Source organism: Aphis gossypii, chromosome 3 (genome assembly GCF_020184175.1).
Source record: "Aphis gossypii isolate Hap1 chromosome 3, ASM2018417v2, whole genome shotgun sequence".
Classification (NCBI taxonomy): Eukaryota; Metazoa; Arthropoda; class Insecta; order Hemiptera; family Aphididae; genus Aphis; species Aphis gossypii.
The window spans coordinates 13,369,849-13,392,081 of record NC_065532.1 but is presented as its reverse complement, the minus strand read 5'-3'; the positions used below and the strand labels follow the sequence as shown (position 1 = coordinate 13,392,081).

Genomic DNA, 22,233 nt, shown 5'->3' with positions numbered 1-22,233 from the left:
TCGAACGTTTGCAATAATAATAATAATAATTATCCTGATAACAATATCCGCATTACAATATACAATAATATGCGAATAACATGAAAATAATATAAAAGGCACTACAGGTGTGCAATAGGTAAAACCAATAATAATATAAATGATAAATAATATAATAATTTAACGATACCGCTGATCACAATTGGTTGACGTCGGGTTCTCACGACGATTTCCGGGGTTGTCTCCAAAAAAAAAATGCGTATTGAAAACAGCTGGGCAGTGGGAAGGTCGTTGACCTCTCGCAAGACGTATTATATCGCCGCGATGTAGAATAGCCGCATACGAAAAAAATGCGAACACTTGCGACTACTTATTAACCTGCGGCGGGTGATGTCCACGAATCACTCCCGCACACACAATAATAATATAAATAAAAAAACGGATCGGCGGTCGACGCAAATGTATAATAATAATTTTGGTTTTGGGTCGACACACGACGACAACGTGGTACAACAAAAACCCACACCCACGGTCACGGCGAACAATCCCGGACGGCGGTGTAAAAAAGACAACATGGCCGGACCGCTGGACAACCGGTGGTCAACGAAGCCGGTCGCCAAAAGTTCACGCAAGCGCATGTCGGCGTCGGAAAGTCAGCAGTGTTAAACGGACACACTGTTTGTCACATGCGCAAAAAGGCTCACGTTCAAACACAAAAAATAATTTATATGTAGATGTATCTGATTTATTTGTAAAACAGAATGCCACAGGAAAACCATTTCCATAATTGTCTACTACAAGTAAAGTATACAACTGAAAGTTATAATTATTTAAACCATGTGTTCCATCTATGCATATTTTATCATATCCAAATTTTTTTAACATTTCAGCTTGGTATTCAGTCATTAAAATTAAACAAAAGTCATGCCGAGTCAAATGTGTTGTGGAATCTTCTCCTTGGTGCTTAAAATATAACACTGGATTTGTCTCACCTTTTTCTTTAAATTTCTCTACCCACAGGTAAACACTAATAAAATCATTTTCATGCATCTTTGTTGAATAATTATCAATTTTAAAATCACGTTTAATATTATGCAAATCTCGTTTTTCTAATAAATGGATTCTTTTAAAATCAGTTATAGTTGCAGAATTTCGAACGTCATTTAAAACTCGTTGAACTGTTACACCCATACCTAGTTTTCCTAAAAAAAATGTAAACATAAATATTTTTAAACTATGATTTTTCACTTTTAGGATAAGCTATAAATAAAAGGGTATTAATTATTCTAATACTTTTTAGTTTTTAATGTGACTACATAAAAGTAAATTAAGCATATTTTTGTATTTTATTATATGACTAACTGCTAATTGGCATCTGTCTTCAGCATATAATCTTTGTTTTCCTATTTCATTATCATGAAATAAATGAGTACTACAAAATTCTATCTGAAATTGGGCTCCTTTTTTGTGTACTTTTATATATGATGGACTAGGGTGGTCCTTATTTTTGAACTATCGAATTTTGGATTTCGCACCCCCTCATTTTGTTCATTACCATAAGGAAGTAATTTTGGTTAAATTTGGTCATGATCACTCAACCCCTTCACGTGCCCTAAAAGGGTTAAAATTTTCCAAAATTAGTAGTTTTACCGTTTTTTTAACCTAAATTCAAAACTAAAGCACTTAGCTTAAAAATGTATAGAACATAAAATATATAACGTAATATTCTTAATAAAAAATGTAATTATACATTTTTTTGTAAGTCTATTATTTCCCAAGAAAAATAATACGTAACGTTAAATAATACGTTTGGCATTGGCCACAGAAATACGTAACGCATTTTCTGTTTCTCAATTAAATGCTTTAGTTTTACACTGGGATGGAAAGTTACTTCCTGACCTATGTGGAAAACAGACGGTTGATAGACTACCTATTGTTATTACGAATGGTGATAATGAACAATTGTTAGGAGTGCCTTAGTTATTGCATGGAACTTCCAAAGCACAGGCAGAAGCTATCTATCAATTATTGGTTGAATGGGGACTTAAAGATCATGTAAAAGCCATGTGTTTTGACACTACAGCAACAAATACAGGTAAAAACATTATTTTGACATTTTATGTAATACTATTCTATTTAAAAAAATATATAATATAAATACTTATTTTTTTTATAGGCCGACTTGGAGGTACGTGTTTGCTATTAGAACAATGGTTAGAAAACAATATTTTATATTTGCCATGTCGTCATCATATATACGAAATTATTTTGAGAAATGTATTTGATACAAAATTTGGTGTGACGTGTGGTCCAAATGTAGCTATATTTCAACGTTTTAAAAAATCATGGCCTACAATTAACACTAGTAAATACAAACCAGGAATTAAAGATACGTACATTTTAGAAAAAGTAAAGGATTCTATGGATGATATTTTGCAATTTTGTTCAGATCAATTGACATTACCACATTATAGAGAAGACTATAGGGAACTTCTAGAATTAATTGTATATTTTTTAAATGGTGTGCCTTCTCGGGGTATATCATTTCGAATTCCAGGAGCAATACACCATGCTCGATGGATGTTGATACGGTACAAACACCATATAACTAAATACTACCATAACCATATACTAAAACGGCCGTTCTCAAGGCCAAAATATGATTGAATAATGAACAAGTGTTAGGCAAGGAAACGCAACACGCATGATAACACAAACACATATGAATGATGCGAGTTTCCACAAGCAAGTTTTATATTAAAGCCGAGGGAAAACAACACGGTTAGCATCTAGCGACCTCATGAACGATGTCAGTTTCACTCGTCCAACGGTACGACCAGATCCAATGACACACGTACAGAGGTCGGTCAAACCGTATAAATACGGGTACACTGACCGACCAAAGAACAACTCTTTCTCCACACTTCAAGCCATCAAGACCTGCGTAACAGCACACCTTCGACGGCCAGAAGTAAGGAGAAGCCACCGCGTGTATTTACGAAACCAGCCATAACCTTCCGACGACAACTTACGACCAACACCGCCGAATCAACATCTACACCGCTCGTCCATAACCCGGACATCCAGAAGTCGTCGTGACACCAGACCGACGCTTTCGACGTTACGGCCAACAGATCCGTGACTGCGGATTGAACACCGGCCATAGAGGAACACCAACTCATTACGAGGCCCATCGTACCATATAGTGACGCACACATAAAAAGTCCCCCCAAGCGCGCCTGCTTAGGCCACGCTACCCGGACGGACCCACGAACCAACGCCACTTACTTGAGCGGGCCGGACGTGACAATCCGTACCTTCACCCGTAATTGTATAACACATAATTAATAATCCACGAAGTGTCAAATGGTCTCGAACCTATAGTCCGTTCGGTCTCGGGTTCGTGAATCATATCCCTATAAATTATTATAATCGATTTTAATTTATATAGAAATAAAAACAGGTTGATTACTCAAAAAATCGTCAGCGTTATTTTTACACGGAACGGTGACACGTCACAGCGTGTACCGTTACAATTGGCGCCCAACTAGTGGCTCGAAGTCCACGACACCGAGAGCACACCAAACCACATCGACAAAATGGTAAAAAATCATACAGAACGTATCCAGGAACTGGAAGAAAAAGTTCAACAACTCCAGGCAACAGTGGATGCACAAAAAGCAGCACACGACAGTTTAGTCACAGAGTTACGAGAAGCAACAGACACAATAAAGCAATTGATAAACGATACAGATACAAAAATTACAATCGAAGCAGCAAAAAGAGAGAGAGAGATACAAATAGTGAAGACAGCAACCCAAGATAACGCAGGTACGAAATCAAGCAACGTCGAACTGAGCATGCCAACGTTTAGTGGGGAAACAAACGAGCACCCAAAACAATTTTTAAAATATTTAAACTCGTACCTACATCACAAAAACATCGCACATGCCGATCGAATGATCGTGATCGAAAATTGCATGAAAGGGAAGGCTGCAAAGTGGTTCAGTATGATCAAAGACTTAACACCAAACGAAGATACATTTAAGACATTATTCTTAAAACATTTCTTTTCCGAGGATCGACAATGGAACATTTTTATAAAATGCACAGAGACGGGAAAAAAACCAATCAGTTGCAATTTCCAAGAACATTTTCACTATTGGATGGCTGAGCTTAAACACTTGGACTCTCCAAAAATGGACGAATCACAGGCCATCAGCTTGGTCACGAAACATTTCCCCATAGCTATTCAAGCATATATTCAGACAACACAAGAAAAAAAGTTTCTTAACATATGGGAAAAGTTGGGAGAATTGGAAAATAATTATAATACACAAAATAATTCCGAACAACAAAACACTACGAGTAAACAAGCGTTTACTAATCGGTACGGTCGTACAAATGACAACCAACAACAACCGTTTACTAGTCGGTACGTTCACACGAATGGCAACCAGATGCAACAATCTACGGGCCGATACGCGCAGGCAAATTCTTCACAACAGGTCCACGACAAACAACACAGCGATCAGCAACCGGAACAAATGCACCAAATCAATATACACCGACACATATGGCGAAAACAATTAAATGCATATCGGCGCACGATGATATCAATGACGATTCAGCTAATGAGGAGGTCGGAGAGGGAATTAATGAAGATGAACCAAAAAACGAGTGCGGGGAGACTGTGGCAATGGAAGACCAATAGTCATGCATCCCGAAACTTCCAAATTACAAATAAAACGTATTACATACAGCAAGCGAAACGAAACTTCAATAATCACGGCAAACGAGTTAACGAGAGATGAAGAGTACGAAATTCAATCAGATACTGAAAAAAACGGCTGCCCATATATATCCATACGCATTCACGATACACAATATGAAATGTTGGTGGACTCGGGGGCCGAAATTAGTGCAATATCTACCGAGTATGAAAACACGATATTAGAAAGTGATAAATCAATACCAACACTTCCACTGACGGGAATGGTGATCCACAGCGCGACTGGTGACAAGTCAACAAGGGTTAATAGACAGTTACTAATTCCATTATCGGTCAACAACAAAATAATACGAACTCCATTCATCACAGTACCGGCATTGAATGAAGGAGGCATAATTGGGAATGACTTTCTGGAGACACACAACGCCAGAATTGACTTTGGGAAGAGGACAATGTCAATTACCGTCGAACAAGAAGAAATAAAAATACCGTTCGTAAACAAACATAACGGTGCACCAATGCACTTAAAAACAATACAGACTCAAGTATCAAAGGAACCCATATATCCAAGAGGAATTAGTACTCATTCACATTCGGAGCAAAATTATTTAGACAGAATTTTAAAAAATTTTCAAATGTGTTTAGAGATGAACCGGGTAAGATAAAGAACTACGAATGCAAAATCAAATTAAAAAACAACACACCAATATGTGTAAAACCATATCCTATACCCGTTTCCAAACAGGAAGCAGTCAACAAAGAGGTTGAAAAAATGTTAAAAATGGGAATAATCGAACGATCACGGTCACCGTACTCAATTCCGGTGGTTCCAGTTTTCAAAAAAAACGGGGAAGTAAGGTTGTGTCTAGACGCAAGGAAAATAAACGAACAAATTGTTATGGATTGCGAACGGCCACTAACAATTGAATCAATACTGACAAAATTTAAAAATGTGAAATATATCAGCACATTGGATTTACGATCTGGGTATTGGCAGGTACCGTTAGCTGATGAAAGTAAGGCCCCATGTTCATTTCTAATTAACGGTAGAAACTTTTCATATACACGACTACCATTTGGACTATGTATAAGTGGAGCAGAGTTCCAGAAGGCAATGGACAAGGTACTTGGTGACCTAACACAAGAATTTGTAACAATATACGTCGACGACATATTAATAACATCACCATCACTGGAAGAACACTATGATCATATACAAAGAGTACTGACAAAGTTTATGGAACACAATGTTACAATCAACCTCGAAAAATGTCAATTTTTTAGAAACGAAGTGACGTTCTTGGGTCACGTAATATCTAATAAGGGAATCAAGATGGACGACAAGAAAATCAAAACTATACAGGATTTTAAAGCCCCAAGTAACAAAAAGGAACTTCAGAGCTTCTTGGGATTTTTAAACTTCTACCGAAGATTTATAAATAAGTTCGCACACACCATAGAACCACTGATTGAACTAGTGAAAAAGGACAAAAAATGGTGCTGGCACAAAAGTCATCAAACAGCGTTCGAGGGAGCAAAGGCGGTGTTCTTACAAGAAGTAACGATCGCGTTTCCTGATTTTTCGCACCCGTTTCACTTAAACACCGACGCATCTACGGCAGCAATTGGCGGGGAGCTGTTTCAAATCATCAACGGTCATCGACACACATTGGGGTACGCAAGCAGAACTCTCAAACCAGCAGAAACCCGGTATACAACCACCGAACAGGAAGCATTGGCAATTGTGTACTGTTGTGCAAAATTTAGACAATACATAATTGGCCACAAGACAATCGTACAAACGGACCATCATGCTTTAACATTTATGAGAAAATGCAGACTGACTAGCGGGAGACTAACTAGGTGGTCATTGGCATTGCAGGAGTACGACTTAACCATTGAATACATCCCCGGTAAATTAAATGTAGCAGCAGACACTTTAACAAGGTACCCTAGAGTAAATGACATCCGGAAAGAAAAAAAAATTTCCATCAACGCAATTAAAGAAATGAAGTACAGTAAAGAACTAAGCGACAAACTGAAAATGATTGGCGATCTACAAAAAACGGACCAATACACTAGTAGACTAAGAAAAAAACTATCGATATTCACAACAACAAAAGACGGAATAACATTTTCAAGAACCAAGTTAACGGAACAATGGAGAGTGATTATTCCAGAGCAAATACGAGATCAAATAATACGGGAAACACATAGAACAATGGGACACCCAGGAAGATTTAAAACGTACCATGTTTTAAATAATATATGTACATTCAGAAATATGAATAGATCAATAGCAAACGTCATAAAAACATGTGACGAATGTCAAAAAAACAAGCCACTCAATTTCAAAACGGCTGGCAACATAATGGCACACAAACCAACAAAGCTATTAGAAAAAATATCAGTGGACTTAATGGGCAAACTACCAACAGGACGAGGCGGGGTACATTACATTCTGGCAATCCTAGATACATTTTCAAAGTACATAAAATTATACGCTCTAAAACGAGCAACTACAAAAGCCATCTTGAATAAAATCGAATCGGAATACATTAGTGAAATAGGAAAACCTGAGTCAATCTTAACGGATAATGGCACACAGTTTGCCAACAAAAAGTGGCGGGAAAGGATGAACGAACTCGGCATATCAGTTTCATTTTCGACAATATATCACCCACAGTCAAACCCAGTAGAGCGATATAACAGAGAAATCGGAAGAATATTGCGAACCTACTGTAATGAACAGCACACGAAATGGCCGAACATGTTAGGAATGGTGGAGGAGTGGATGAACAAGATGAAATCGGAAATCACAGAGGAAACGCCATTTGAAACCATGTTTAAAAAAAATCCAAATTACCAAATACACAAAATCATATCATTTCCGGAGCAACCGGACACAGATGAAAACATTATATGCCTAGTGGCAGACAGAATAAGAACAAAAGCTGAAAAAAGAGAGAAGAAGAAAATGTCATCAAAAAGAAAAAAGTATGAAGTGAGGCAGCATATACTCATAAGAAACCATCAACTATCAAATGCAGAACACGGTGAGATAAAAAAATTGTTCAACTTGTTCAATGGGCCATATGAAATAACAAAAATAATAAGCCAAAACACATTGGTAATTCGTAACCCAATAACAAAAAAGGAACAATTAACAAACATCGCCGAAGTTCGGCCATACTACCAAATGAATTCTCACCAGTAAATAATATACTAACACCGGATTGGCCACTCGGATTGACCAATCACGTACGCGATACAGCATAAAATAAAGTATATAAGTTACACGAAACACGATCAGGTCACCAGTCGTGAAACATATCTCACCATGGAGACTACAGGAAAATACGAAAAATTGAAAAAAGCCGCTGCAGAAGCAAGACATAAACCATACAGAACCGACGAGGTAGATTATAACGGATTAGCATCAATTCGTCCAATAAAGATAATCTCGCCGGCTGATGAAGCAGAGCAAAAAAGAAACAAAGAAAAACATATGGCCATTATAAAATGGGTAACAGAAGTAAACGCAGCCAGACAACAACACACCGCCGACTGGAACACTCCAGCGGATTGGAGAATGGTCACTGAAAAAACCGTACACAAATACATTCCTTTCGAGCAGAAAAACATTCAGCTGTCGGATGTAATCACATAAGTGACAGAACGTTTAGCACAACACGAAAATCCGAGAAACAAGCCGGCTAGTACAGGAGAAGACACGACATTGTGGTACTTATCGCGGAACAAGTTACGCAAGGTACTGTACAGAGCGTCTATTCGGCGTGCACGATCTGTTACGAATTAGCGCCCACTCGCTCCGCCACCCGGTCACTAATCCGGGGGGGGGGAATTGATACGGTACAAACACCATATAACTAAATACTACCATAACCATATACTAAAACGGCCGTTCTCAAGGCCAAAATATGATTGAATAATGAACAAGTGTTAGGCAAGGAAACGCAACACGCATGATAACACAAACACATATGAATGATGCGAGTTTCCACAAGCAAGTTTTATATTAAAGCCGAGGGAAAACAACACGGTTAGCATCTAGCGACCTCATGAACGATGTCAGTTTCACTCGTCCAACGGTACGACCAGATCCAATGACACACGTACAGAGGTCGGTCAAACCGTATAAATACGGGTACACTGACCGACCAAAGAACAACTCTTTCTCCACACTTCAAGCCATCAAGACCTGCGTAACAGCACACCTTCGACGGCCAGAAGTAAGGAGAAGCCACCGCGTGTATTTACGAAACCAGCCATAACCTTCCGACGACAACTTACGACCAACACCGCCGAATCAACATCTACACCGCTCGTCCATAACCCGGACATCCAGAAGTCGTCGTGACACCAGACCGACGCTTTCGACGTTACGGCCAACAGATCCGTGACTGCGGCTTGAACACCGGCCATAGAGGAACACCAACTCATTACGAGGCCCATCGTACCATATAGTGAAGCACACATAAAAAGTACCCCCAAGCGCGCCTGCTTAGGCCACGCTACCCGGACGGACCCACGAACCAACGCCACTTACTTGAGCGGGCCGGACGTGACAATCCGTACCTCCACCCGTAATTGTATAACACATAATTAATAATCCACGAAGTGTCAAATGGTCTCAAACCTATAGTCCGTTCGGTCTCGGGTTCGTGAATCATATCCCTATAAATTATTATAATCGATTTTAATTTATATAGAAATAAAAACAGGTTGATTACTCAAAAAATCGTCAGCGTTATTTTTACACGGAACGGTGACACGTCACAGCGTGTACCGTTACAATGTCAAAAGCAATTTATAGCTTGAAAATGTTCATTTTTCGAGAAGAGTTTATATTAACTAAAAAAGAATATAATTCAATTTCAAGTATATGTATCTTCATAATTAATTTGTACGTTAAAGCTTGGTTTAATGCACCTATTGCTGCTTTTTCACCATATCAAGATTTAGAATTTTTAAAAAACCTATACGAATATAAAAATGTTGATGAAGAATTATCAAAAAACGCTATTAAAAAATTCATAAATCATCTATGGTATTTGACACAGGAAAATATTGCATTAGAATTTTTTGATAAACATATTTCTTGTGAAACGAAAACTAAAATGGCAAAAATGTTAAAAACTAATGCCAACGACAATGTGGATACTGACGAAAATAACACTTTTGCAGATTAACGGATACATTTAAATGTTAATGAAGTTCCTAATTTTATAAACAATTATTTTATAGAAGATTTTGTGTCAAGTAAAACAATACGATTTTTCGAACGTTTTAACATCAATCTTAGTTTTATAGAAACAGATCCATCTACGTGGGATGATAATTTAGATTATTGCAAAGGTAAAGAAATAGTAAATAACTTTAAAGTTGTAAATGATACTGCGGAACGTGCTGTAAAATTAATAGAAGACTTTAATATGATTGGTACAAAAAATGAAGAACAGAAGCAATATATGTTTCAGGTTATTACAAAATACAGAAAAGAATTTCCCCATAGTAATAAATGTACAATAATGGAATAATAAATATATTAAATAGAAAGTATTTAAAGCATTTAATAGTTTTTTTTTTTTTGTTAAACAAATAACATTAATTAAGAAATAACGAGCAATTATACAGTTGAAATGTACTAGTATTGAGTATTTTTAGCTAAATATAATATAAATTTAACTGTAAATATAAAATAAATAAATAAAATAAAAAAAATATTTTGTGTTTTATTATAATAGACTTACAAAAAAATGTATAAATACATTTTTTATTAAGAATATATAGGTTATAATTATAATAATTATATTAGGTTATCTAGGTATAAGAATATGTTATATATTTTATGTTCTATACATTTTTAAGCTAAGTGCTTTAGTTTTGAATTTAGGTTAAAAAAACGGTAAAACTACTAATTTTGGAAAATTTTAACCCTTTTGGGGCACGTGAAGGGGTTGAGTGATCATGACCAAATTTAACCAAAATTACTTCCTTATGGTAATGAACAAAATGAGGGGGTGCGAGATCAAAAGTATAAATATTTTTTTTCTTCATCTATAACTAAGAACCACCCTAATGATGGACAAACCTTTCCAATTTTTACCGATCCACTACTTTTAGGATTCCTTTGACCCTTAAATATAAAATTTATCTCATATTTTAATAATCTAATTTTACTTTATAGGTTTTAAATTCAGGAATCATTTATTTCAAGTAGAAAAAATGTTATTACCTTGCTAGCTAATCTTGGATGGTATGACCGATGACAAATATAATATGTGTATTCTACATTATGGTAAGTTTTAGTAGATGTTCTTTGAACATATTGACAGATGTTGGTGTCTTCAATATTGGTTTTCCATTTCTTAAAATTTTAATAAATCAGGATACCTTCTATAGTATTGAAACTTAGTGATTCTGTGTTGATGTCAATGTAGTGCAACGTGCTCTGATACTTATATTAAATATAATATATGAATTACATACCATAGCCAACAATAACCTAACATTGGGGGTGCAACAGACACTTTTTGATGAGGGTGTAACAATTATTCTTATAATTGGATTCTAAAAGTGAGCAGGTGATATCAAGTACAGATTTTCTTAACCGTGAACGATTAACACATTGACGTAGCAATTGTCGATCATCAGCGGCGGCGGAACGGCGTGAGAACGCTAGCCGCAACGAAAATATTATATTATAACAATTATATTATGCGGCGGCATCGTGCAGGGTCAAAGGCAGATCATCGCACGTACGCTTGCCACCCGGTAGAATAATATAGAAATATAATTACCACCCGATAGAAGAATATAGATGTCAAAATGACGCACGTCGTCGTTCAGATAACGCAAAGCATGGGAAGAAGCGGATGCAGGTGCAGATGACCATCAGGGACCTGAAGGTACCGCGGGAGTCCCTGGACGATATATAAGGGGGCCCAGATTAGGCACATTTCAGACGTGATCCACCAGAGTTAGCGCAAGCACCTTCACGTCACCCAGTTTAATATTTTATGTCTCCTGGACTTAGAATATTTTTCACAAGTTTTATTAAATTAATTAATTGGACTTAGAATAATTTTAAATAAAAAACACTTAGAATAATTTCGATAGTTCAATTATTTCACAAAACCTTTCCAAATCGACATCATTCAACTGATTGTACGTGGCACGTTACAGTAGTGATCATTTTTCAAATGCTTGGAAAAACCTATTAATGTTTTAAAAGATCTGTCACAATTCTCAAATGAACATTTAATTTTTAGTTCACTATGTTCGTGTTTAAGATGTTTGATAATATTTTTTTTGGAATTAAATTTTTGATTGCAGTTGTCACAAGTATAACCATTTTTCTGTATGTGATTAATGTTGCCCCGGAATAATTCTTACATGTATTTTAGCAGTGGACTACTCCGACTCGCGTCGATTTCGGGAAGGGTGACCTTTATATGTAATTCATAATAATAAACAGAATGTTATGGAGGCGCTTAGCGCACAATACATATAATGTTCGACTAAAGAAAAATAATACAATAATAGTGCGTAGACATTCAAATAATTTTATGGGCGCCCAAATAATGGTAGGAACATTAAAAAATTATTCACTAACTAAAGCTACTAATTAACATACAGAGAATAAATAATAATACAATATCATAATACGATCGACAGATCAATATGTGAATAATATCAATGACAACAATGATGATAATAATAATAATAATAATAATACAAGTGATAATGAAGAAAAAAGGAAATGATAATGGCAATGATAAAAATGAATAAGTCTGATAATATCACCCGGTGTGACTTTGATGCGGTGCTGCCAACTGACGACCCGACTGCTTGGCGTACGTAACACACATCGACGACGGACTTCCCGATGCGGATTTCTGCGTCGGCAATTCAAAAACCCATATATTGTAATTTGTAACGGCGACACCAAAGATACGACGACTAATGGCTCACGGAGTGGAAGTAGAATAACAATAAAATAGAATAGGATGTACTCCACACTATGTACCTCACTTGAGGTCGAAACGAACGGACCGGACTCGCATATAAATATAGAATGACATAAATTCGCGTAATTAATTATGCACACGCGTAGAGAGGCGATGACATAAAAAACGGAATTTGACAGAATGCCGAAACGGCCGGAATAGGACCCATACACTTATGGTCAACAGTGACACAAACGAAAGCTGGACGAACGCGGTCGGCACTTTTACGTAAAAACACAGCCTAATCGGCGGATGCGAGCGAACTGGTAAGCCGGTCGAGAATGTCGAGCGCAGGCGATTAGCATCGCCGGCAATCGCAAAATCGCGATATGACAAGAGACAAAGTTCATCTTTATTCGGCTTTATCTTAATGAGCCGAATTGGGTGGACGCAGATACGTGGGCTTGTAAAGTGCGGTTCAAACAATTAACCTTCCACAAAATACAAGATGACACATTCAGAAATATTTTATATAAATAAAATACAAAAATTGTTTCATTAAAAATAACTAGTTTTTATTATTTATTATTTGTAAATATATTTTTATTTTTATTCTTATTTTATTTATATAAAATATTTCTGAATGTGTCATCTTGTATTTTGTGGAAGGTTAATCACATACAGAAAAATGGTTATACTTGTGACAACTGCAATCAAAAATTTAATTCCAAAAAAAATATTATCAAACATCTTAAACACGAACATAGTGAACTAAAAATTAAATGTTCATTTGAGAATTGTGACAGATCTTTTAAAACATTAATAGGTTTTTCCAAGCATTTGAAAAATGATCACTACATTGACATCAACACAGAATCACTAAGTTTCAATACTATAGAAGGTATCCTGATTTATTAAAATTTTAACAAATGAATAATAACCAATTAAAAAATAAAAATTGTCAAAACAATTATTTGTTTTAGAATTTAAGAAATGGAAAACCAATATTGAAGACACCAACATCTGTCAATATGTTCAAAGAACATCTACTAAAACTTACCATAATGTAGAATACACATATTATATTTGTCATCGGTCATACCATCCAAGATTAGCTAGCAAGGTAATAACATTTTTTCTACTTGAAATAAATGATTCCTGAATTTAAAACCTATAAAGTAAAATTAGATTATTAAAATATGAGATAAATTTTATATTTAAGGGTCAAAGGAATCCTAAAAGTAGTGGATCGGTAAAAATTGGAAAGGTTTGTCCATCATATATAAAAGTACACAAAAAAGGAGCCCAATTTCAGATAGAATTTTGTAGTACTCATTTATTTCATGATAATGAAATAGGAAAACAAAGATTATATGCTGAAGACAGATGCCAATTAGCAGTTAGTCATATAATAAAATACAAAAATATGCTTAATTTACTTTTATGTAGTCACATTAAAAACTAAAAAGTATTAGAATAATTAATACCCTTTTATTTATAGCTTATCCTAAAAGTGAAAAATCATAGTTTAAAAATATTTATGTTTACATTTTTTTTAGGAAAACTAGGTATGGGTGTAACAGTTCAACGAGTTTTAAATGACGTTCGAAATTCTGCAACTATAACTGATTTTAAAAGAATCCATTTATTAGAAAAACGAGATTTGCATAATATTAAACGTGATTTTAAAATTGATAATTATTCAACAAAGATGCATGAAAATGATTTTATTAGTGTTTACCTGTGGGTAGAGAAATTTAAAGAAAAAGGTGAGACAAATCCAGTGTTATATTTTAAGCACCAAGGAGAAGATTCCACAACACATTTGACTCGGCATGACTTTTGTTTAATTTTAATGACTGAATACCAAGCTGAAATGTTAAAAAAATTTGGATATGATAAAATATGCATAGATGGAACACATGGTTTAAATAATTATAACTTTCAGTTGTATACTTTACTTGTAGTAGACAATTATGGAAATGGTTTTCCTGTGGCATTCTGTTTTACAAATAAATCAGATACATCTACATATAAATTATTTTTTGAATATATCCAGCGTGCAGTAGGACTTATCAAAGCTAATGTATTTATGTCTGACGATGAACCTGGATTTTATAACGCATGGGAATCTATTATGGGTCCGGTTTCTAAACAATTATTATGTACTTGGCACGTATTAAGAAGTTGGAGTAAAAACCTTTCCAAAATTCATTCAAAAGAAAAAAAATCTATGGTTTATAAGACATTAAAATCTTTAATGCATGAAACTGATAAAAACAAATTTTACATAGAATTAACAAAGGTCATTGAAGATTTAAAAAATGATACAGATACTGCAGATTTTGGTCAATATTTTGTGAGCAATTATTCTTCAAGAGTTGAAAAATGGGCATTTTTCAATCGCAGACATATTGGTATCAACACAAATATGTATTTGGAAGCTCTTCATAAAAATATTAAATATTGATATTTAGAAGGAAAGCAATGCAGAAGACTAGATTTAGCCATTAATACAGTAATGTTGTTAGTGCGAGACAAATGTTTTGAAAGGATCATTAAAATTTCAAAACAAAAAAGGTCTTCCAAAATATTACAAATTATCGCCAGTCATAATAGAAGTGTTCATATTAAGTCGGATATGATTTTAAAAGTTAACAGCTACACATGGAAAGTCAATTCACAAACTGATCCTAAAACAAAATATATTATTGAAAAAATTAATTTACCTTGCAGTGACTGTGTTTTACATTGTGAATATTGTAAAATTTGTGTTCACATATTTAAATGTTCGTGTATGGATAATATTATATACTTAAATATTTGTAAGCATATCCATGCTATTGCCAAAGTAGATGTTATAAAAGTTCAACCATCATCTAATGTAATTCCATCTAATACAGATGAAAACGATAAACTGAAAAGAGAAATTTTAAATAATAAAATGGAAGCAATGTTATTCTAATTTGAATACAATTGCATTTTTTTCTGAATGTCAGAAAACATAGCTTTTCAAACACAAAGTTCATTTCATACATAATTAAGAAATTAAAAAATGTAACTTTTATTTTGAATTTTTAAGACTTATTACTTTTTAGCTCATTTTTTGACATTTAAAGTAATTTTAATATAACTGAATAACATTTTAGTTAAATTTACTCTAATAGAATAAAATAAAATATTATTTATTTTGCTTGGTTGTACTTTTATATTTATTTTTTGTTATGATTTTACTGACCAGATAAATGTGACGCCACCTATAAATTTTAGGGTAAAAAATGATAAATAATAAGACTATACGAGTAATTAATATGAATAATAATTTATATAATAACAAAATAATTTTTTTCAATGTTCAAAAGAGCATTTTTTTATGCATATTTATTTTCGGTGGATTAACAAATCAGAACAGTAAAAAAAAATATATTAAATTATGATTACCTATTCCTTATCACAAAATTCGTTACGAAATGTCTTCGTGTTTGCTCTCGTATTTTTTTATGATGTAACTCAAACGGTTAAGTCTAAATTCCGCCAATGATGGTTCAGCGGTTGTTTCGGAGCTGCATTCTTCCTGTACGGTAGACGACTGCGAACACGACAGCGAACACGACGGCTGTCGGCTGTCGTCGTTGGTCGACTGCGAAGAAGACTGTGTCATGTCCTCGGCAGCGGTGCAACCGGAGTATTTAATCGACAATAAACACGATGTTGATTGGTCATCACCGCGTCCTAAGTCCAGAAAACTGGCTCCGTGTTCGTCCCCAGATAAATTACACTGGTACAGCATTAGAGACGTAGACGAACCGCCTTCTATCACTAAGACGGGGGCTTGACTCTGCTCCTGTTGCACATGCATCACGCTCGTTTGCTTGGCCAGCTCCTTCTCAAGATCAAACACCTTCGATTGCAGTGTGGCTACCACAATTCCACTCGCTCCCAATTTAGCTTGCAGTCTGGCATTTTCTGTACGCAGCGCTTCGTCCTGCGCAGACTCGTTGTGCATCATCTCGACCGAATACTTGGCTTCGACCGACCGCAATTTATCTTTTTCCTGCTGCACTTTGTCTAGCTCGGCCATCAGCTGGTTCACCGTCTTCCGCAATTCCGTCTCGTCTCGGTCGCGTCTCATTCGTTCCGCCTCGGCCAACACAGTCAAGTTATCCAAGCCTCGTTTCAGGCAATCTTCCGTTAACGCCGATTGGGCCAGCTGGTCGTTGACATCGTCCAACTCTCTGGACATCTTCTCAACTTGTTCCTTGTACGCACTTACTTCGTCTATCAACTTTTTGGTACACATCTGTGGCACATAAAATTGATAATTAGAGCAAATATTTAAATGCACAAAGAAGTCATTTTAAAAATACGTTCTTATGCTTCAAACGATTTAAAGTTTGAAGTTAAATATACACTAAAAAATAAAATGAAAATAAAATAATAGAACTAAATAAGTATTGTACAAAACTATATGTAATAAATAATTTCGACAACATTTGTATTGCACTATATTCAATTTTATATAATATTTAAACTACCTACTGACCAAAAAAGAACTTGTATCAATCGCCTTTATTACAAATCACTATATTTATTTATATAATTATATTGTATTATTTACCCTCTTTACAAATAATAATAATAATAATAATAATAATATTATAATAATATATAAGATATTTATCATTATTTATTTTGTCATTCATAACTATATTTTATTTTAGTAAAAGTACTTAATTTACGTATCTAGACATATTTTATTTACAAGTATGTATATTAAAAATATTGAATTGTTAATATTGTAAACGTTAAACATCAACCTTTTAAATTCTGAACGAAATGTATTGAATATTGATTTTACAATGTGTGTTCGTCAAAATCTCGAATGTTTGTGAATAATTTATTGTAGTTAAAAATGTATAAAAAAATGTGTACACGTAGATAAGAATTGATAATTTAACACAACATTTTACAAAACTTGGCTTACAATAATTATAAAAGAAGTGTTGGCCAATTAAAAAAAATTTTATCTTAAGTTTAAATTTTTACGTAATCAAATATTCACGTGTAAAATAATGATTATTTACAATAAAATAATTTTAGATTTTTGTTGTAGTTATAAAAATAACTTTTCGTAGAAACTTGAAACATACGCGAGTTGTTTAAATTATTGGCATTTTCTGTACATGATATAATTTTAGGGTATCCAGGTCATTAAAATATAATCCACCTTTTTCATCACCTAGTGGATTATAGGTATACCCTAGGCTGACAAATCATCTCCGTTCAGTATCGTTTTTTCGTATACAATGATACCTATCATTGGATTTAAATTATTTAACACATAAATAATAATGACCTACCGTACGGCAGAGCGTTTCTCACTTGACTACCCTTTTTTTTTGTGTATTTGAATCCAATAGCTTTAAGCCTTAAAGGTGACCAACTACTCTTAGGTACTTTTATTATTATATACGATATTATAATAATATATTGTATACCTATTTCTACACACATTTATGAGTTATAATAAGTAAGTGTATAAGACTCACTTCCATGTATGCAGTTAACGGATCGGCATCGGGATTCTTATCTTTATCTTGATTGTTATCATTATTGACTTTTTCGGATTTATTGTCATCACTACTAGTCAATTCGTTGATCTTGTCCATCAGGCATTGTGAAGTAAATTTAAAACGCGCGTTTTCCGTGCGATTCCGTTCTAATTCCTCTTTGCATGTTCTGAGTTTTGTCAACATCCGATCGTAATTTACTACCATCACGTAGTAAAGCTTCAGTTGTTCAGCCATTCTCGTATTGATCCATTCCTGGAGCTCTGACAGTTCGGTAGTCAACTTTTGCTGTTCGAGAAGGAGCTCTTCTTGTTCCTGATTCGGGTTTGTAGCGTTTGTACACATTTTGATCTGTAAAAGTATTTTTTTATTAGGCGCGATTGTTTTATTATTTTTTTAAAACGAATTCAACGTCAATACATTTATATATAGTTACACATTTTTAAAACTATATTATTTATTATAATTTTGTTTCTATAATAAAGAATTTATATCAACAACAAATTTTGTTTGTTTAATCAAAGAGCTTGAAACTTTAATACAATAAATTACCTTTACCTTATAAGTTATTGCAACATTTTAAAGTCTCAAAAGTACATAATATTGTGTATAATTTTTTACTAAAATTACTAAAATTTTAACTAAATGGAATGTTTAAATGAAAAATAATGATTTTAGGGTACAATGACAGAGCTAACGCCCAAGTTTTTATATCGTATATTTTATGAAAATTTACTAAATAAATAACAAAAATGTAGAAATGATTAAGTTCTTACCTAAAGTTGAATCCTGTTGATTTGGTAACTATACAATCCGCCGCGATTTTAAGTTTTGTATCCCGAAGAGGTTTTACTTCTTTAAAAAAAAATTATTTTTGTAAATTTATTATCTATACTCTATAGGTATCTATACTTATAATTAGAGTAAACTAATTTTAAAATTTACTTAGAAGAAAACCTCGACATATTTTGTTATATTTAAACAGTTTCCAAGACATATTTACATGTTATAAAATATAAGTATTGTGTAACTAATGAAATTAGAATTTGATGATAGCTGATTTTAAAATAAATAAAAACCTACATACTAGTTACAACTTACAACCGAAGTGTTAAGTAAACTGACTTTTATAGAGCATAGTGTAAATATATTTTTGATTCCTTAGCGTAATATTTGTAATTTAGGATATATAAAATTGTTTGTATTACAACATAATATTTTGTTGTACGGTTGCGATTGCCGTCGAAAAATAAGAAAACTAATATGACATATATTTATTATTTTGATGTATGCTTAATTTTATTTATTGATAATGTTTTAATATTTGAGACGGCCATTTTGAAGTCATGATAAAAATAATCCAATTTACTTTGATTTCGCACTTATATCCGGTTGTAATGGTTGTATATTTGGTCTTCTGAAACTTAAATAAACATCAATAATAATTCCAACAAAGTGGCGAAAGGTGGAAATGTAGTTATTTAATATGTTGTAACAAATTGTAGTCATAATAGTGCTCGAAATTGATCTGATACGTCGTATTCGTCTGTCTGCTCAATCTCAGGCCATTAATCGTGTATAGTTGAACAATATATATTATTATTAATTTATGTGTTATGTACAATATGTATATTGTATATATATATATATCACAACAAAAACCCTTCATAAACTACTAGTAAACATAGCTAAGTAGAAAAAAAATAAAACCTTTTTTTTTTTTTTAAGCACAATTAAGATTTGATATAATGAATAAATGCTAAGTAAATTGAATTTAAGTATATATATATATATAACAGTAATAAAGGCTGGTGTTCGTAATGGTTTATTAAGATCTTTAGATAAATAGTATGCCTATTTATGTTTTTATTGGTATTATATTAAATGTGTATATGTTTTTCATAAAATATGTTTTATTATTATATATTATGTAAAATATGATCAAATATATTTATACTGTTTATACTTAAAAATATAATAAATTAAAATTATTTATGTATGTTTTAATAGCGTTATGATAATAATCGTATGGAAATATTATCAATTAATATATTACTACATGAATTTATCAAAATTATTGAACAATTTTATGAACATTTTCAACATATATATATATCATCTTAACGGGATTAACTATAATTATGGGATTTATCAGGATTTTATCTAAATTATTATATGTTTTCCATGATTTTATACAACTTTGTATATTTTATTAATTGTTCTATTTTTTTATAAAATAAAATAAGAACCTATGTTATATATATAAAGTTATGAATAATATATTTACCATCATAATCGTAAAGTTGTTCAGCTGGTTTAAAAATATCTTGAATTTCTCGCTTGGTTATGGTTGGTTGTTGTTGGATTATAATATTTGAACCTGAAAATAGTATTATTTATTATTAATTTGATTATGAATATTTTATCTAAAAAATTTGTAAATTTGTATTGTGAAAAAAAAAAATACTTACGATGTTTTTCTTTATTATGTCTGACGAGGTTATCTCTTCGCGTGAATATTTCTGAGCAAATACTGCATACGAATTTAGTGGGTGATTCGTGTGACTTGGTATGTCTGTGTAGACTACTGATCCTAGTAAAGGTTTTATCGCATACACTACACGAAAACATGATTACGTTTAAAACTGAAGAACACTAGTCGAACTCGTGAAACAATACTGTACGTCTGTACCCTTCAACGAATATATGGGTAATGAATTATAGAAATTGTACTTTAAATAACAGTATGAAATAGTTAGGAACTCTGAATTAACACGATTTGACACTTGAAGGGTAGTACATGGACTGATTTCATTTTGCTTCATGCACTACTTTTTATTCACCGACAATACTCGGTCATAACTTTGTGGAATATTTGGTAGAATATTTTTTCTCGCGTGATGAATATTTTTTTTAATAAGTGTACAATCGTAACGTGTTAATGTTTCTATATCATTGTTTTTTAATTCAGAATGTAATAATTTAGAAGGTTTCTCACATATATCATTTTGAGCTTTTCTCTTTAAATTATTATTTAATATCTGCCTATTTAATATTTTTTCGGAATCACAATTATGATTATGTGTCAAATTTTGATCAATAAATTGATTTTCGTTGTATTTAAAAAATGACTTACATGATCTATGAATACATCTCCATCGTTCAATATCATTTTTCAGAAGTTTGTGAAATGAAAATTTATATCCTTCTATAATATATATTTTTTTGCCCTTTTCACTGAACATAACGTTAGAATCTTCCATAGTGCTAGTGGTTAGAATGCAGAACACTTACTACCAACATGTAGCTATATCGATAGATAACTCGTCGAGGTTTAACCGGCATTTATCGCTGTTCCAGATAGTTTATTATAAGATATGTCAAAAATTATCAGATATTACCGATAATACTGATATTATTACACGAATGCTCGAAAAATCCATGAGAGAAAACCACTTACGTCTTTTTTTATTACGAATATCCCATAATAGTCATATTATATATTATGTATAAGTACTTTTCATTTACTTTTAAATTTAATAAAATTCTATTAATATTATTGTACAATATTTTTACTAACTATCAAATACTATTATATAAATTATACGATTCTTCATATACCTATTATATGGATTTATTTAAATTAAATAATATGTATTTATATACTTGGTTTTTAGCATTTTTAATATTTAAAAAAAAAACTGTAAAAAACATTTTTAACCATACCTGTGGTCTAAATAGCTCATAGACAGTCTGTTAAAATGGGAATGAAAATGTTAGTATAGTGTAGTACTTACCAAAAAATATTCAGGAACTAGTGGAATACCTATAATAATTTGGGACCCAACTAGTATAGTACCTATACAAATCTGGGACCCAACTAGTACACTACCTGCGATTAGCCCCTAGTATTCGGGACCCAACTCGGATGCACCGGTCTGTACAGGTTTGTATTTGGAACGGACTTGGTTACAGGGAT

General features: G+C 33.1%; 2 protein-coding genes and 1 pseudogene across 4 annotated transcripts; 2 read left to right on the top strand and 1 right to left on the bottom strand.

Moving 5' to 3' along the window:
* The first annotated feature begins 1,005 nt into the window (after nt 1-1,005).
* On the top strand, nt 1,006-4,707 carry LOC126551452 (uncharacterized; annotated as a pseudogene).
* Nucleotides 4,708-14,539: 9,832 nt separating this feature from the next.
* Nucleotides 14,540-15,154, top strand: LOC126551453 (uncharacterized). Its single transcript, XM_050204754.1, has one exon. The coding sequence runs from the start codon at nt 14,540-14,542 to the stop codon at nt 15,152-15,154; it is 615 nt and encodes a 204-aa protein (XP_050060711.1).
* A 358-nt stretch (nt 15,155-15,512) lies between these two features.
* Nucleotides 15,513-20,932, bottom strand: LOC126551451 (plasminogen-binding group A streptococcal M-like protein PAM). 3 transcript variants are annotated; one of them, XM_050204751.1, is made up of 5 exons: nt 20,726-20,932; nt 20,542-20,634; nt 18,234-18,605; nt 16,126-16,984; nt 15,513-15,601 (listed from the first exon to the last, which is right to left on the bottom strand). In XM_050204751.1, exons 2-4 carry the CDS (start codon nt 20,545-20,547, stop codon nt 16,148-16,150), a joined length of 1,215 nt encoding a protein of 404 aa, XP_050060708.1. In that variant the 5' UTR covers nt 20,548-20,634; nt 20,726-20,932; the 3' UTR covers nt 15,513-15,601; nt 16,126-16,147. The 3 variants fall into 3 exon arrangements, with proteins under 3 accessions (XP_050060708.1, XP_050060710.1, XP_050060709.1); XM_050204753.1 differs by lacking the exons at nt 15,513-15,601; nt 20,542-20,634; nt 20,726-20,932 and adding exons at nt 15,877-15,941; nt 19,031-19,428; XM_050204752.1 differs by lacking the exon at nt 15,513-15,601 and having other exon boundaries at nt 16,015-16,984.
* Nucleotides 20,933-22,233: the final 1,301 nt, after the last annotated feature.

Excerpts from the sequence above, each read along its gene's own strand:
- LOC126551453 (XM_050204754.1), top strand. The coding sequence starts at position 14,540 with ATGACTGAATACCAAGCTGAAATGTTAAAAAAATTTGGATATGATAAA.
- LOC126551451 (XM_050204751.1), bottom strand. Across the intron at positions 16,985-18,233 it reads CGTTAACTGCATACATGGAA|ATGTGTACCAAAAAGTTGAT; the intron begins GTGAGTCTTATA and ends TATGTGCCACAG.